Raw genomic sequence first — 14,407 nt, 5'->3', positions numbered from 1 at the left:
GTTCAGTTTAATCATGTTTAACCAGTTCTCATTTTTAGAGGACTCTTAAGTGTGACATGGCTGTTGTGGTGCCAGTCAGTGTTATCATGTCATTTTCCTGCAGCTCCATTGGATTGAAAAACCTGTATTTTGTTTTAAGCACTCATGCAGTGTTATAGTACTCAAGTCCATATTTTCAAGCTCTTGGTCTTGTCATGAACTCAGGTGCATTTGACTGGGACTCGAGATTGAGTCTGGTCTAGAGTACTACAACACTGTGGATAGATTTCATGGTCTTATTCATTCAGACCCTCTTCAGGTCTCTGTCTTGACACTGACTCGACCCTCTTTTGGTTACAATCTTGAATCTGACTCAACCAACTCAGTTCTTGGGCTCAAATGAGCTGGTCTCAACTGCAACTCTTTAATACTTGTTCAGTCACAAATTTCCATGGAGTCCTGCATCAATCAACCAACTACTATTTAGATGTATTGGAATGCTAATGGTAGCTTTCTTTTGGACTAGTTACCTTGGTAGTTGATCTTGAACAGTCCACCTTTCTCAGAATAGCTTCGGAAACGTATCAGAACTTGATTAGATGTGCTGCTTGGTGGGTTGTTGGGCTCTCCTTCGGTAAACACTCCAAGTTTGCGGGCTGTTTCCTGTGGTCCATCCCTGTTTAAGATGCAACAATAAAATTCAACGTATAAAACCTGCTAACATTGCATACTCGGTGCAACAGCAGAACACTACATGCCTTGTTGCCTAAAAATGCACAGTAAGTCAGATCCTACCCATATTGATCACCCGGCTGATTTGAGAGGAGTTTCTCTGCATATTGATTACTTTACTGATTTTAGAGACGATTCTAGCCATACTGATTACTTCTCTGATTTCAAAGACTCACACTCTCTTAGGGAGTGCGCTACGTTCTCTCACGCTCAGTACAGACTCAGCCTGTGAGTCAAGACATTGTAAAGCCGAAGCCACCATCTACAAGGACATCACCTAGGGCTTATCTCCATCTTTACAGTCCTCTAATGGGGAAGGAATAACTTGGCACCAACCTAATCCCTAATCCATGACCATTCAGCTTCAAAACCATCTGTTTGTGACCGCCTGAGCTTGTGCTACAGATTACGTCCTATCCTGTGCATTCAGCAAAGCATCTGGTTGGCTAAAGGGAGTGCTGGCTCACTGAAGTGAGGCCAAGCTGTCTTGATGGAGCTTTTCTTGGCTGTTCTGGTTATATTGTACCTTTATGACTTGAAGTGGATGAACCCTGCATGTAATAGAGTATATGAGAGTAGGGAACCCTAGGTACAGAAAGATCAATGCTTCCTCAGTTAATCCAAACAGAAAATTGCAGTCTCAAGAGAGGCAATGAATTTCGAGAAGATGTGCTTAGACTGCAAGTTTTGGCCTAACATGTTTTAGGGGGAACCCGCGACAAACCTGAGTTCAAAGTCCTACCTGTACATACAGGCCCCAAGCGACTCAATAAAGAGGCTCATTAATTAATCATCAGTCTGAGGGAGCTATAAATATGTTCTCACCCAGAAAAGAGAGTGACAGAGAGAGAAAGAGAAGCTGACAAGGTGTAGAAGGATAATTGCAATAGGAAGTTTGACAACTCACCAGACTGTGATGAAATCTTGGGGGCCATGGACTTGCAGGAGGGTGAAATTAAGACGGATGCCCAGGCCGTGTGCTACCGTAATCAGCCAGCTGCAGTCCGCAGAAGTGGAGTAATCCTCTGGGTAACCGGGGGAGAAGATAGTGCCATTGTCTGATGTAATGTTACCTCCGCAGGGCACTAGAAGGCAAAAATGAAAATCTAGATATGGAAAAACTCCCCAATAAACTGTTTTTGTAGCAACTAAAGATGAAAGAATCACAGAAAGCAGTCTTGCACAGAAATTTGTTACAGCAAGATAGTGGAGAAGTGGAGAACGCAGGAACCAGGACAGGGGCAGGGCGACACGGGTGAAAATCCCCGCTGGGTTCTAAACACCACTCAGTCGTTCCCAGTAGTTCATTTTCCATGTCCGACTCCACTTTAGAAATCCCTCTTGCAGCAGTGCTTTGCATTTATATAGACATGTCCATGTTTCCAATGATTCAAATGAGTCCCAGACATATGAAATCAAATTCCCTTCCTGTCCCTGCTGATCCCATGCTGCTGCTGCCCCAAGTTGGAGGGGAAATAATCAATGCGATTCGGCTGGCGAAATAAAGATAGGCCCACGACTTGTACGCATACATTCGGACTGTCATAATACACTCTCGCTCTGACTGTAGTCTCAGCAGTTTCTTGCACCGTCAAGGTCTCCCCCCCCCCCCACTCCCACTCATTCCCGCCCTCTCAATCCTTCTACAATTCTTCCTGCATTCTTTCCTCCTCCTTCATTTCCTCTCATCTCCGATGGAATGCTGAGAGGGGTGCCTATGTTAATCCCTTGTGCCATGTGCTCTCTCTTGCCACCTTACTTGCTAAATGAAGTATCGATCACAGCATTGATTTAAACAACAACAAAAAAAACATGCCACGCTATCAAGAAGAAATGCATGGTGATGCTATCGATTGGGCAAAAAAAGTTTAGTGGTGAGTGGGGATGGGAGGATGTGGGGCTATGGTGAACTAAAAAAGAGGAGAGAGCCATAGATGGAGGACAGGCCAAGTAGGCTGATATGAACAGGTGGGGCAGAGGAAGAGAAAATCGATCAGCTTTCTAACGCCTGGGAGAGGAAATCTATGTACATGACAGCCTGGGCATGAACTGTTGGTGGCAGCACGTGCAGATGATACCTAGAGCAGTAGGGATGTGAAGTACTTATAATTTTAAAATTTACACTATACTTCTATTAGTAACTGTACTATAATTCTATTAGTAAGAATTTGTACTTTACTTGAGTCCCTGATTCTACTTAAATGTAATTTAAAACAGGCAATAAAGTGAATTTCAGTGTTAAATTTGTAATTTGTGCCTCTAAAGAGACATCTCATCAGTCACCACAGCATAAAGTCTTTGACCTAAACTAAAGCAATGCACTGTCAAAGCACTATAGAGCTCTTTACTATCAGTAAAGATGGACGAACTTGAGTGTGCGCATGGTCAACGATCAGCCTATAAACAATTATATTCGAATGTCAAACAAATATACAGTCAGCCTTGGCTGAATTTAACCTTTAAACCCATTATTGTATGGGTTTATTATATGGACACAATAAAATTCTAAATAATCAGGATGCTTGAAAATGCCCATTGTCTGTTGATTTTATCAGTATTAAAAGCTATTATAAAAAGATGCATTCATTTTAAATCTAGCTGTGACTTCGCAGCCCATCAAAAATGCCATTTACCTGTTAAACATCCACTAAAGCTGAAGAATATTGTTCTGAGGTACTTATGTAAATATTATAGTAGGAGACTTTCAAGCAGCTGAGATGGTCTAAAAGAAAAAGAGTCACATCTTTCATCTTGACTGTTCATATTACACAGCATGGGGGTGTGATGCATCATATCTATTCTTTCCTTTTTCACTCTCACACCAGAGCTCTCGATTACTACAAATTCAATTACGCACGGTGCAAGAGTGTTCTAACAAGGCCCAGGTTGATACTAACATTTTCTTTGTGTGGATTATTATAACACAAAGCGGATGAATAATGTGTGTTTCTATTTGCGGGTTCACCTGTGCAGTGACGCTGAACAAGGCGACGAGGCTGCAAATGCAATGTCAGCCCATTGAGTACCTCCCTGGAGCGTCTTTATGTCCACACGAGCATTCAGCATCCCCTATGCATATGTTACCTCGTGACCCACTGAATAATTAACTCACTGAATCCACAGAAAAATGAGCATGAGAATGTGGGTCAAGAATGAACTCGATTAGTTTCCCATCATCCCCTTGGAGGAGATGTTAGAATAAAGCCATTGAGTCTGCAGTGATGGTTTACAGTAAAGAATTTACATTTATGTGCAGTTGCCCTCCTGGACCCCACATTCAAAGCTGGAGTGACGATGGGGAGAACTAAGCTAATAATTAAACATACATAATATAGTATTTGCCAGTAGTTAAGTAAATGATTTATGTATAAACTATTTTATAGTACTTTTTGTTATTTGTAGAGCTTGACAGCCCCTGGTCACCATTCACTTCCATTGTATGAAAACGAGCAGCATGAACATGGTGTGAAACCTCTCCTTTTGTGTTCTACTGGAAAAAGAAAGTCATACAGGTTTGGAACGATGTGAAGGTGCTCAAGTGATGTCAGAATTTTCATGTTCTGAACAAAACCTTTAAAACTCATATTTATTTTTTAATGAATGGAATTAATCACATTCCAGTGTGTAACTCAGATTATTTATACCTCCAAAATATCAATGCTTTACATGACAATGTGTAGTATATTAAATCTGACACATTACATTACAAACTAGGTTGGTTACTAAATAAAATCTGTCCTCTCAGAATGCAAATAAGCATATCAGATGTTTACTGGTGTGGGGGAGAAAATGGAAGTGGTTGTACCTTCACAGCGAGGAAACAGATGATCCCAGTTGCGCGTAGTGCCATGTTGACAGGTAAGAATGGAGTGTCCCATCAGCTGATACCCTGGATAGCACTCAAATGAGATGGACTGACCCACATTATAACCAGCCCCAACCACCACACCATTGCGGAAGGGTTCAGGATCAGGACACTCTTGAAGTTCATAGGCTGGAAAAGACATATTGATACATGAAAGACGGGAAGAAAATGTATGATTTATTTATGAACCTGGTAGAAGAAAGCCAGGCCCAAGTCCATCTTTTGTGACACCTCAAAGAAATCAACTTTCATCAAAAAAAAATATATATTTTGCTCTGAGCTCCAAGCACCAATCTAAACCTAGATTCTGTGAATTTTACATGTAAACCATATGCATGGAATCAACTGATTGCTGTACCCCAACAAAGCATTGGGATTTGATTCAAAGCAAATGTAATCAAAGCTCCGACAACTTTCTCTCAGACATGCAGGTCTGAAATTCATGGCAATGCAACCAAGTGATCAATGTTATTTTTCAAATCTCATAGACACAAAAGGAAATACGCTGAAGCTTTCAGACTGAATGACCACAACTAAAGAAATTAATTTCTGTGGATCAGAGCATCTTACAAGGCACTGCAAAAGAGAATACTGCCAGATATAATGCTTGATTTATATGCTAATGTACACATAATTATGTAAATATTGATTTCACAAGCCATTTCAATACTGCAAATTGTCATTGCATTATAGTGTAAATTCTGATAGCTTTCACGGATCCATCCTAGAAAAGCCCATTTCTATGACAATTTTAAATTCACTCATTGGACTCATATTCTACTTTGGATTCTGGCATCAGCAGCATTTTATACCTCATGGATTTTATGCACAGCTTCACAGAGAATGGGTTATTACCGTGTTTACTCATTATCTTGACTTGGAAAGGTATTGAAAATGACATTCAAATTGAGGTTCCTGAGAAAATAAATGTGCAAAGGCGGAACTGCAACAACAATGCTAACTACAACAATATGTGGAGGCTTTTTTTTTTTTTTTATGGTTAATCTTAATAAAAAACTTTCAAAGTTTCTTATTTAGTTTCTTTACCCTGATAATCAAATCTGAAGCCAGGCTTATTCTGAGAGTGATCGCTATGGAAATACATAGTAGTCTCATGTGAAGTGGTTAGAAGAGATGGTGGTAAGTCCTGCCCACTGAATTTGCCAATCACTGTGCTGGTGTCAAAAGGTCCATTCCTAATTTCCAGGAAATCATGGTTGGCCTCAGTGGAAAAGTTCAAGAACTGCAAATGAGCCCCTGTTTGGATTAGAAAACAAAATGTGTTTAGTAAAATTAATATCCCAACCAGCTTGCTAACGGCTATTTTTATATAGGCAATAGGGGTAACACTTTAGATTAGGGAATTCACCATTAACTAGAGTTTTCCTTCAATATACAGCTAATCTGTGTTACTGCAAGTGTTACCGCAATAGACATACAGTAAAAAAGTTTGCTGATATTATTTTTATATCATATTTCAAATCTGCAGCAAAATCAGACAACAAAGGAATCAACAAATTAGCTTTTTTAGCTTCAATCACACTAAAAATGATTTTATTCAGACTTGTCCAGCTAATGTGCATGCATATTCTATGCTAAAAATGAAATATTAAAAATGTGATTGGCATTAGTAACTAAAAGGTAGGAATTTGATGTATTACAGCTGTCATTTCTGGTAACTTCCAGTAACAAACCAGTAAAATATCATGGTTAGCATTACCAGTTTTATCCAGTTCATCTTAAACTAGAACTCACTGCCATTAACAACAATCTTTCTAAACAGCATCTGCTCATTCTGCTGTGTCCTCACCGTAACCGACTGGCAAGTAAATCCTCCAGGTGCAGTCACTGTTGCTAGGGTAGTTTCCTGGGAAACCAGGGCTGAGGATGGTGCCTTCCATTACTTCTCTGATTCCCCCACACTGAGCTGAAAAGAAAAATGGTGGGGCCAGTGTTAGAACCATTCATTTGTAGAAAACACATACCGTGGTGTAAGCCAACCCTGCTGTGCTCAAGGTTAAAGTACTTCTAAAGACCAATAAAAACAACGGAACAAAAACAGTGGTCAGCTGTCAGGCTATCATTAGAGAATGATATGAGACAACCAACAGGCTATTTCCACTTCTTTTGATTGGTGGGAATATATGTATATATTTATGGCAGATGACTGAAAGTGAAAATTGCTGTCACTGACCTGAAAACAAACTTTTTTCTTTTTTTTTTTGGTGAGCCAGCAAGGCTTTTGTAGAGTGGGATACAAAAGTCTAAGAGCACATTGAAAACTACTATTTTTTCCATACCTCCATAAGAACTAATAAGAACTACTGTAAACAGGTTCATAATTAATATGAATAATGCATAATGCAGTTATTAATAATTAATTCTAAATTAATAATTAATTTCAAAGTGAAGGTCATGGTAACCCACTAGTAATGACTCAAGTATTACCAAATTCTTCAGAAGGAACTTGGATCAGTATTCTAAAGTGAATAACACGATCACTCTCTAGTAATTACTGAAATCATGTAAGCTTTTGAAGTTTTTGTAAGATTCTGGATAGTAATTCCCTTTGCTAGATTTGGTAACACTTGAGTCATTACTAGTGGGTTACCGTGATCTTCACTTTAGAATACTGATCCAAGTAATTAGTAATTCCTTTAGAATGATGTAGTAACACTTGAGTCATTACTATCCAAAACCTTACATATATCTCAAAAGCTTACAATGACGTCAGTCAACATTAGCGAATTATCATGCTTTTCAATTTAGAATTCTGATTCAAATAATTAGTAGTGCCTTTAGAAGGATTTGGTAATACTTGAGTCATTACTAGTGGGTTACCATGATCTTCACTTAAGAATTAATTATACATTATGCATAATTCACATTAATTATGAACCTGTATAGTAGCTCTTAGTAGTTCTCTTGGATATATGAAAAAATAGTAGTAGTGAACTACCACTTTCAGCCGAGCCCTATTACTTACTTTATCGTTAATCAGTGTTTCTTGTTAGTTAATAGTAGTTACTAGAATGTTATTAGGGCATTAGTAATTTGTTCCTATGTAGTTATTAATTAACGACAGAGCAGTATTCTAAACTGTTACCCAAAATCTAATTTATATGTGATATGTATTAAGTGATATACATGAGATGGATTTTAAATTTGTTAAAGGATTTTAAATGGGTTATGTCTGCAATATTATACATCTTTTGCTTTTAATGGAAACAAGAAAATTAGAACGTTGCTTGTGAAAGAAAGTAAGCAAGATTCTTTTAATTTGCCTCTAATAATAAATAATTAAGATATATAATTAACTAATTAAGATATATATCCATTTGGAAAGATGTGTAAACATGCAATGTACTGTTATATCTTCAGCAACCTGTGTGGGCTACGAGTCGATTGATGTTTCACGTTGCTTAGCAATGCCGTCTACCTTGTGCAGTAACCCTAAAAGCTTTGTGCCGAATAAAGAAATGTAACACATTAGGTTTTCAATTGACATCATAGGAAAAACAAGTCTTTCATTTATTAAAAAGGCCAATTCACTTCCCAAAGCTATCAAAGGCCACTCGAGCACCTCTGTAGCCTTCAATCTTCTCATATCAGTGAAAACGCATGCTCTATCCCCTCCTCATTTCGAGGCTTTGAGTCTAAACTACTGATTGATTCAAATATCACTCTGATTAAAGCCTTGGCTTTGGACTCAAAGAGACCCTATGGATGTACTGAGAAGCCCTACAAAGCTTCAGATCCTGAATGTAGGGGTTAAAAATGTGTTCTGTGTCTTTGAAAAAGCAGCAGGAATCAGGAAACTGCTGATGACCGTCCAAGCCATGAATCATCTCAAGAGCTCCGCCAATCACAGCAGGAGATGGAACTAATAAGTACCTAAAAGGACACTATTAGGTTTTTCTCAAGAAACATGCAATGCTATTATTTTGATCATGTGATCCCTGCTCCTTTCAAATCATTACATAAATTAACAAACCAAATGGCATTTTTTAAAAGAAAGATGGCACAAGTGCACTTGTCAGACGGGATCCTGTTCATAGTTAAATGAGATGAACTACACATGTGGCGATTCTGCTAGGACATCTATGTGAACTTGAGAAGAACTGACATCATACATCCACTACAAATCAGTTTGGGACCAGCTAGATAAAAGCAATAACTGCAAACATTGCTCGGCAAAGTTAGTTCTGTGAAACACTCTAGCATCATTAATTTGATCATTTGTTACCTAATGCATTTTTAAATGTGGCTTAAGTGCCCGAGTAGTTTTTGGGGCTGCTGTATACACAGACACAAGTACCCGTGTAGTTCTTTACCATTCGGGACTCTGTAGTGGATCTGAACTCATAAATCTGTAGAAGCCAGGATTTAGAAAATAAATAAATGAATAAAAGATGACAGAAGTTATTACCGATGCAGAGAGGAGGCGGATAGTTCCAGCGGCGCACAGGCCCTGGCATGCAAGAGATATGGGAGACTCCCTGCAAAGATAAAAAATAAAAATAAGATTTTTTTTTTTTTCAGTCTTTCGTTCATTCATTCAGTATTCACACTGGCCACATTCTGACCATCCAGTTTTTTTTTTCCCCCGCCTAAAATTTTTGGGCTTTCTTAAGCCAAGTTCTGAAGCTCATCATCCTTTCTTGTTTTAAGTCTGCATCTAGTCTGAGCGAGTCTATGCTACTACTAATCGCAGATGTAAACTAATTTCAAACTGTCCCGAAATATCTGTCAGGTTTGCACACTGTCCCGAGCAGCAGTGACCAACAGGTAGTGCGAGGTAGTAACTGATTATATGTAAAATACTTTTCAAATACATTTCAAATACTCATAATCAAACTACAGTTACTTTTTTATTCATTACATGATTACTTAATATGCATAAAATACATACATTTTTCATAAGTTATTGTATTGTATTTTTCATAAGTTATTGTATTGCATAATATTTCAGCTTTTTCAGGTCATCAAAAAGTAGTCAGATTATATTACCTAAAATATGTAATGTAACAGATTACGTAACTAACTACAAATTTCATCATGTGATTTGCATTCAGTAATGGACTACTATTAGTAAGTAATCTACCCAGCACCACAAACAGGTAATGAAAATATAAAAGAGCAGATGAGCAACATGGAGCCAGGCATCAGAAAAATCATTAACTGTCACTGCCCCCATCTCTCCAACCAACATTTTATCCAAAAAACTGACTGCAAGGTCTTTTGAACACATGACCTTGGCATTACTACTAGTACATAAATGTAAGCAGTCCACAGAGAAAAATAAATAAGTTTCCCAGGGGAAAATCTTTTGTCGTTGATGTGAAATGTTAAACTCTACACTAGTTTTGTGAAAAATCATTTATTTTCCATAAAAGCGTGACAAATTAGGTAGGTGCCAACATGGCCAGGTTGCACAACATGCTCTCAAATCAAGACTAATCATGGTTTCCTCTGACCACATTGTTTTGAGCAGTAAATTATTTGCTGCCAAGAGCGTTTTATAGATTTTTTGGTATTCTGTACAATTAACTATTTTGGAATTGTGTTGGGATGCCACTTGATGTAACTTCTGCGTCCTGAAACAACGACTGCTGCATTGTGTCCACGGTTTTGTCCAACTTTTGGCAAGTTCAGTCTCACCTGCAGAGTATATCCAGGGTCACACTGGAAAGACACCACACTGTTCATCTGGAGTCTCTCGCCCACTTTGAAGCCATTCATGGGTACTACTGGTTCAGGACAGCTAGTGAGGGACACAGCTGTGAGAGAAAACAAGAAAACATGACAAATAAAGAGAGTAATTAAGTTGAATGCAAAAGCTAGTTGAGTTTTTAGAGATGTGTGTGTAGTCCAGATGCACAGGACTCGCAACAAATGTCCTACTCTTGTACTCTAGACGGAAACCAGCTGCAGAGACGCTGATGTCTGAGAAGAAGTGCAGGTAGAGCTGGTTGGAGGTGCTGTTTAAGAGGGCTGGAACTGTTGTACCTGTAGAATAACGAATCCGTTAGCATATTGTGGTTATGTAGTTGAATCAATGTGTCCTTGACTTTTGTACAAAACATCTTTTTTGATAGTGGCAAATTCAACTTTGTACACTTCACATTGTTATTGTTAACTAAAACTAAAATAATTAAAATCGGTTCTGTTAAACAAAGCTAAAAATAAAGCTGAAATAAAATATAAGATGAAAACCTTGGCTAACTACTAAAGATAAAAGTGAAAAAAAAAGGCATGGAACTGTAGCAAGCAATTTAAGATATTTATGGAATAATGTGGAGGTTTTTATCTTATTCTGCATACAGTATTTTAAATCATGCATATCTTACATGAGATGACATTAAAGCAAAGTTGCAAACCAAACATCATGCATTTATTTTCACTTGGCAAGTACACAGACATTTCTGAAATACAAAACAACTGTCTGAATATCAAGTTTTATGATGTCTTTGAATTTACATTGTGCTCTGCACTATTGTTTAAAAGTCAAGTAAAATACAATAAAACTACACACTGTTTTTCCTTAAGCATTCATTTCTAAAAGTCCAATGCAGATGAGAATCGTTAAGCATGCATTCGTCTGAAGTTTATACAGCTCTTTTAGTCATATGGCTCAGTGTGTGTGGATATGATTGGCTCATTTGTCTTCACTCTGTACTCTGTTATTCATTTTAGGATGTATCATTCATTCATCTCTCTCTAGGGCACTTGTAAAATTTGTGCCTGCTCTTTGTGCCAATAAAAGGGAAAATTCAGCCTTCTCTACTGTGTAAGTAGCTTCCGATTCCCATAATGCAACACAAATGCACATTGGCGACAATAGAGAATCGTTCTTATGATGTATAAACTGTTCATACATCATACAGTGGTCTAAATATTGATGCAAAACTACATTTCTGCGCAAGACAAACTGTGCATTTCTCTCAGACATCCACATAGGAATATTCCAAGCATTCAAAGCAAAAAAAATAAATTAAAAAAAAGCAAGATTGTGACAATGTGTTTATGTAATGAACTGAGTTATAGAAGTATTAGACAACCCACCTGAGAAGCTCCCCAGCATGGTGTCAGTGCTGTCACCCCCATCAAACACCTCGAGAGAGTCCCAGTTCTGCTCAGTCACAAAGCTAATCACCTGGATCTGAGAGAAAGGAACAGAACAAAGGAAATAATACAGCAACTTCCTTCTTTGTGAGTATCAGTGGATTGCACTGAAAAAATATTATAGGCACTTGGCTATCAGGCATGATATGCTTTAAAGCTTGAGTCTTGAAAAGTTACAAGAATGTGCCAAATAAAGATATTTTAAAATGCCTATTTGATGTGTTATATAACCCTTCAAATGTCATCTTCAAATCTGAGATGCATTTTTCTGCATTTGTTGTATATGCTGTTCACACAGTTTTTCCAATGTTCAGTCCTGTAAATATTTTGGTAGACATTTATTTTTCCGCCCCAGCCTCAAACAAGCCTAGAAATTGGCTGGTCACAGTGGCATGACTGTGGCTATCGCTGGAAGATTTTCACATCTGATAGCCTTGTTGTCAAATGTCACATTTATTTGTGCTTGCTTCACACTGTGAATTGGAAATTTCATGAGAGGGAGGGGGTTGGTTCTATATCCAGACCATCATGAGCAGTCTGTCTGACACAAAACGAAAACACACCATCAATCCACCCTATAGCATCAGTTGAGAGCTCTTCTTTACTTCTTTCCTAAACTTAAAGATGAAACAAGTGTACATGGACCTGAAACTAAATTGTTCAATGATATTTGTTCCTTTTTGGCTTGGCAGAAATTATGAGTATGATCCAGCTCACAGACCCATAAGTGCATGCGTATAATTTTGTTGGTATTTTTAGTCTTTTGGCAATAATTACTGCACAAGCATTTTATACAAATTGGCATGAAAAGGTGAAAAAGTAAATTACAGCAAAAAATCTAGTTAAGACATAATCAAGGCATATTTCCCACACTGTTCACTAAATAAACTTGAACAATTTTTAAACCATTTAATTTATGTGCACCAATTTAGCAATGCATAGCACTAAACAGCAATATTTAACTATAAATATTTTTACATAAAATTTGAATGCGCGAAAAATGCTAATCAAAAATATTGCCAAGCCCGCAGACAACAGAGCAGAAGAAAAATATGCACAATAAGCTGTAGAGGAATCTCTCTTAAGTCTCCCAATCTGCACCTCTTTCCTTTCAAACCGCTGGCTCTTCATATCAGTCTCTCTTACTTTTGGTGATGCTGTAATCACTCCTGCATGGTTCCAATTCTCCTACAGCGAGAAGTATATGAATTGGGTTAAAGGCAATTTTAAGGGGGTCTGAATACTTTCCGTACCCACTGTATATATATATATATATATATATATATTACCTTATTGGGTTTCACTTTATTTTGATGGTCCCTTTAACACATTCAGTTGACTATAAGTAACGTTGCACCTACATGTCTACTAACTCTCATTAGAGTATTAGTAGAGTATTAGTAGGTAGGGTTACTAGTTAAGACATAAGGCATATTTCCCACACTGTTCACTAAATAAACTTGAACAATTTTTAAACCATTTAATTTATGTGCACCAATTTAGCAATGCATAGCACTAAACAGCAATATTTAACTATAAATATTTTTACATAAAATTTGAATGCACGAAAAATGCTAATCAAAAATATTGCCAAGCCCAGCAGACAACAGAGCAGAAGAAAAATATGCACAATAAGCTGTAGAGGAATCTCTCTTAAGTCTCCCAATCTGCACCTCTTTCCTTTCAAACCGCTGGCTCTTCATATCAGTCTCTCTTACTTTTGGTGATGCTGTAATCACTCCTGCATGGTTCCAATTCTCCTACAGCGAGAAGTATATGAATTGGGTTAAAGGCAATTAAGTAAGCGGTCCTGAACTCCTCCCATGATTCAGAGCTATATTTGATTACATTTGTATCCAACAGTGTGAGACAAGTCTGGAGAGATGGATGCAGATGCTACTTGGAGAAAAAAAATAAATAAAAAAATCACTCGTATTCAACCACCACTGCACATCTTGCCTACTTTCACCCTTTTATAGCTGCATTTAAAATGTTGATATTAATAAGACGTGAAGAAGACGTATATGATTATAAATAAATGTTAGTATTTAAAAACATGATGATTTTTAATATAACTGACATTGTATTAAAGCCAAATTGTGAAGTTTCTGGTGTCCTAATGGGACTAAAACCCCTAAGGAATTAAATCTAATGAAAGGAATGAATATGTCTGTATGCATTTAATGAGAGCAGTAAATACATGTGACTCTGCTCAGGAGTTCCTCAGGGACCAGTCATGGGCCCATTGCATATTGACTTCAATAGTCAGGTCTCATCAGGTCTTCTCCTGCAACAGAGTCTGTATTACAGCTTTAGCTGTATTAACCACAGGCAAAGGCTACAGGAATTAATTTTAGAATAGACATAATGAAAGATGCAATAAAACAGAATGTTCAAAAGGGACCATCAAAATAAAGTGTTACCCATTATTGCATTATTGATTGAAATCCATCCCTTAGAGAGACGGCCACCCACAGTAGGTGGCAAATAATCTCAAAAAGCTCTTTACAACCAGCTTGTGGAGGTGCCAGAAAGGTAACGCCTAAATACATTTATGAAGTATGACTGGAGGAAATTATGGCTGTAGCGATACTGTTCAAAATCTGAAGATTATAACTGCCTTCTCCCCGAGAATCTAAACTTTTATGGTCTGCACTGAAATGAAAAATTGATACGGTTAAAAAAGTAACCGAGTTGAAGCACTGA

General features: G+C 37.6%; 1 protein-coding gene across 1 annotated transcript in view; it reads right to left on the bottom strand.

The window, feature by feature from the left end:
* Nucleotides 1–14,407, bottom strand: part of LOC107712626 (CUB and sushi domain-containing protein 2-like) — a 290,171-nt gene that overhangs the window by 17,778 nt on the left and 257,986 nt on the right. The window contains exons 36-44 of the mRNA XM_016517947.1: nucleotides 11,642–11,738; nucleotides 10,481–10,585; nucleotides 10,238–10,356; nucleotides 9,006–9,075; nucleotides 6,387–6,503; nucleotides 5,624–5,833; nucleotides 4,517–4,705; nucleotides 1,619–1,796; nucleotides 510–655 (exon numbers count right to left, since the gene is read on the bottom strand). Of these exons, the coding sequence (XP_016373433.1) occupies nucleotides 510–655; nucleotides 1,619–1,796; nucleotides 4,517–4,705; nucleotides 5,624–5,833; nucleotides 6,387–6,503; nucleotides 9,006–9,075; nucleotides 10,238–10,356; nucleotides 10,481–10,585; nucleotides 11,642–11,738 (1,231 nt within the window). The remainder of the gene's footprint in view (nucleotides 1–509; nucleotides 656–1,618; nucleotides 1,797–4,516; nucleotides 4,706–5,623; nucleotides 5,834–6,386; nucleotides 6,504–9,005; nucleotides 9,076–10,237; nucleotides 10,357–10,480; nucleotides 10,586–11,641; nucleotides 11,739–14,407) is intronic.

The sequence above is a fragment of the Sinocyclocheilus rhinocerous genome, unplaced genomic scaffold (genome assembly GCF_001515625.1).
Source record: "Sinocyclocheilus rhinocerous isolate Xijiao unplaced genomic scaffold, SAMN03320098_v1.1 scaffold538, whole genome shotgun sequence".
NCBI classification, from domain to species: Eukaryota; Metazoa; Chordata; class Actinopteri; order Cypriniformes; family Cyprinidae; genus Sinocyclocheilus; species Sinocyclocheilus rhinocerous.
Note: the sequence above shows the minus strand (reverse complement) of the source record. Positions and strands in the feature narration are given on the sequence as shown.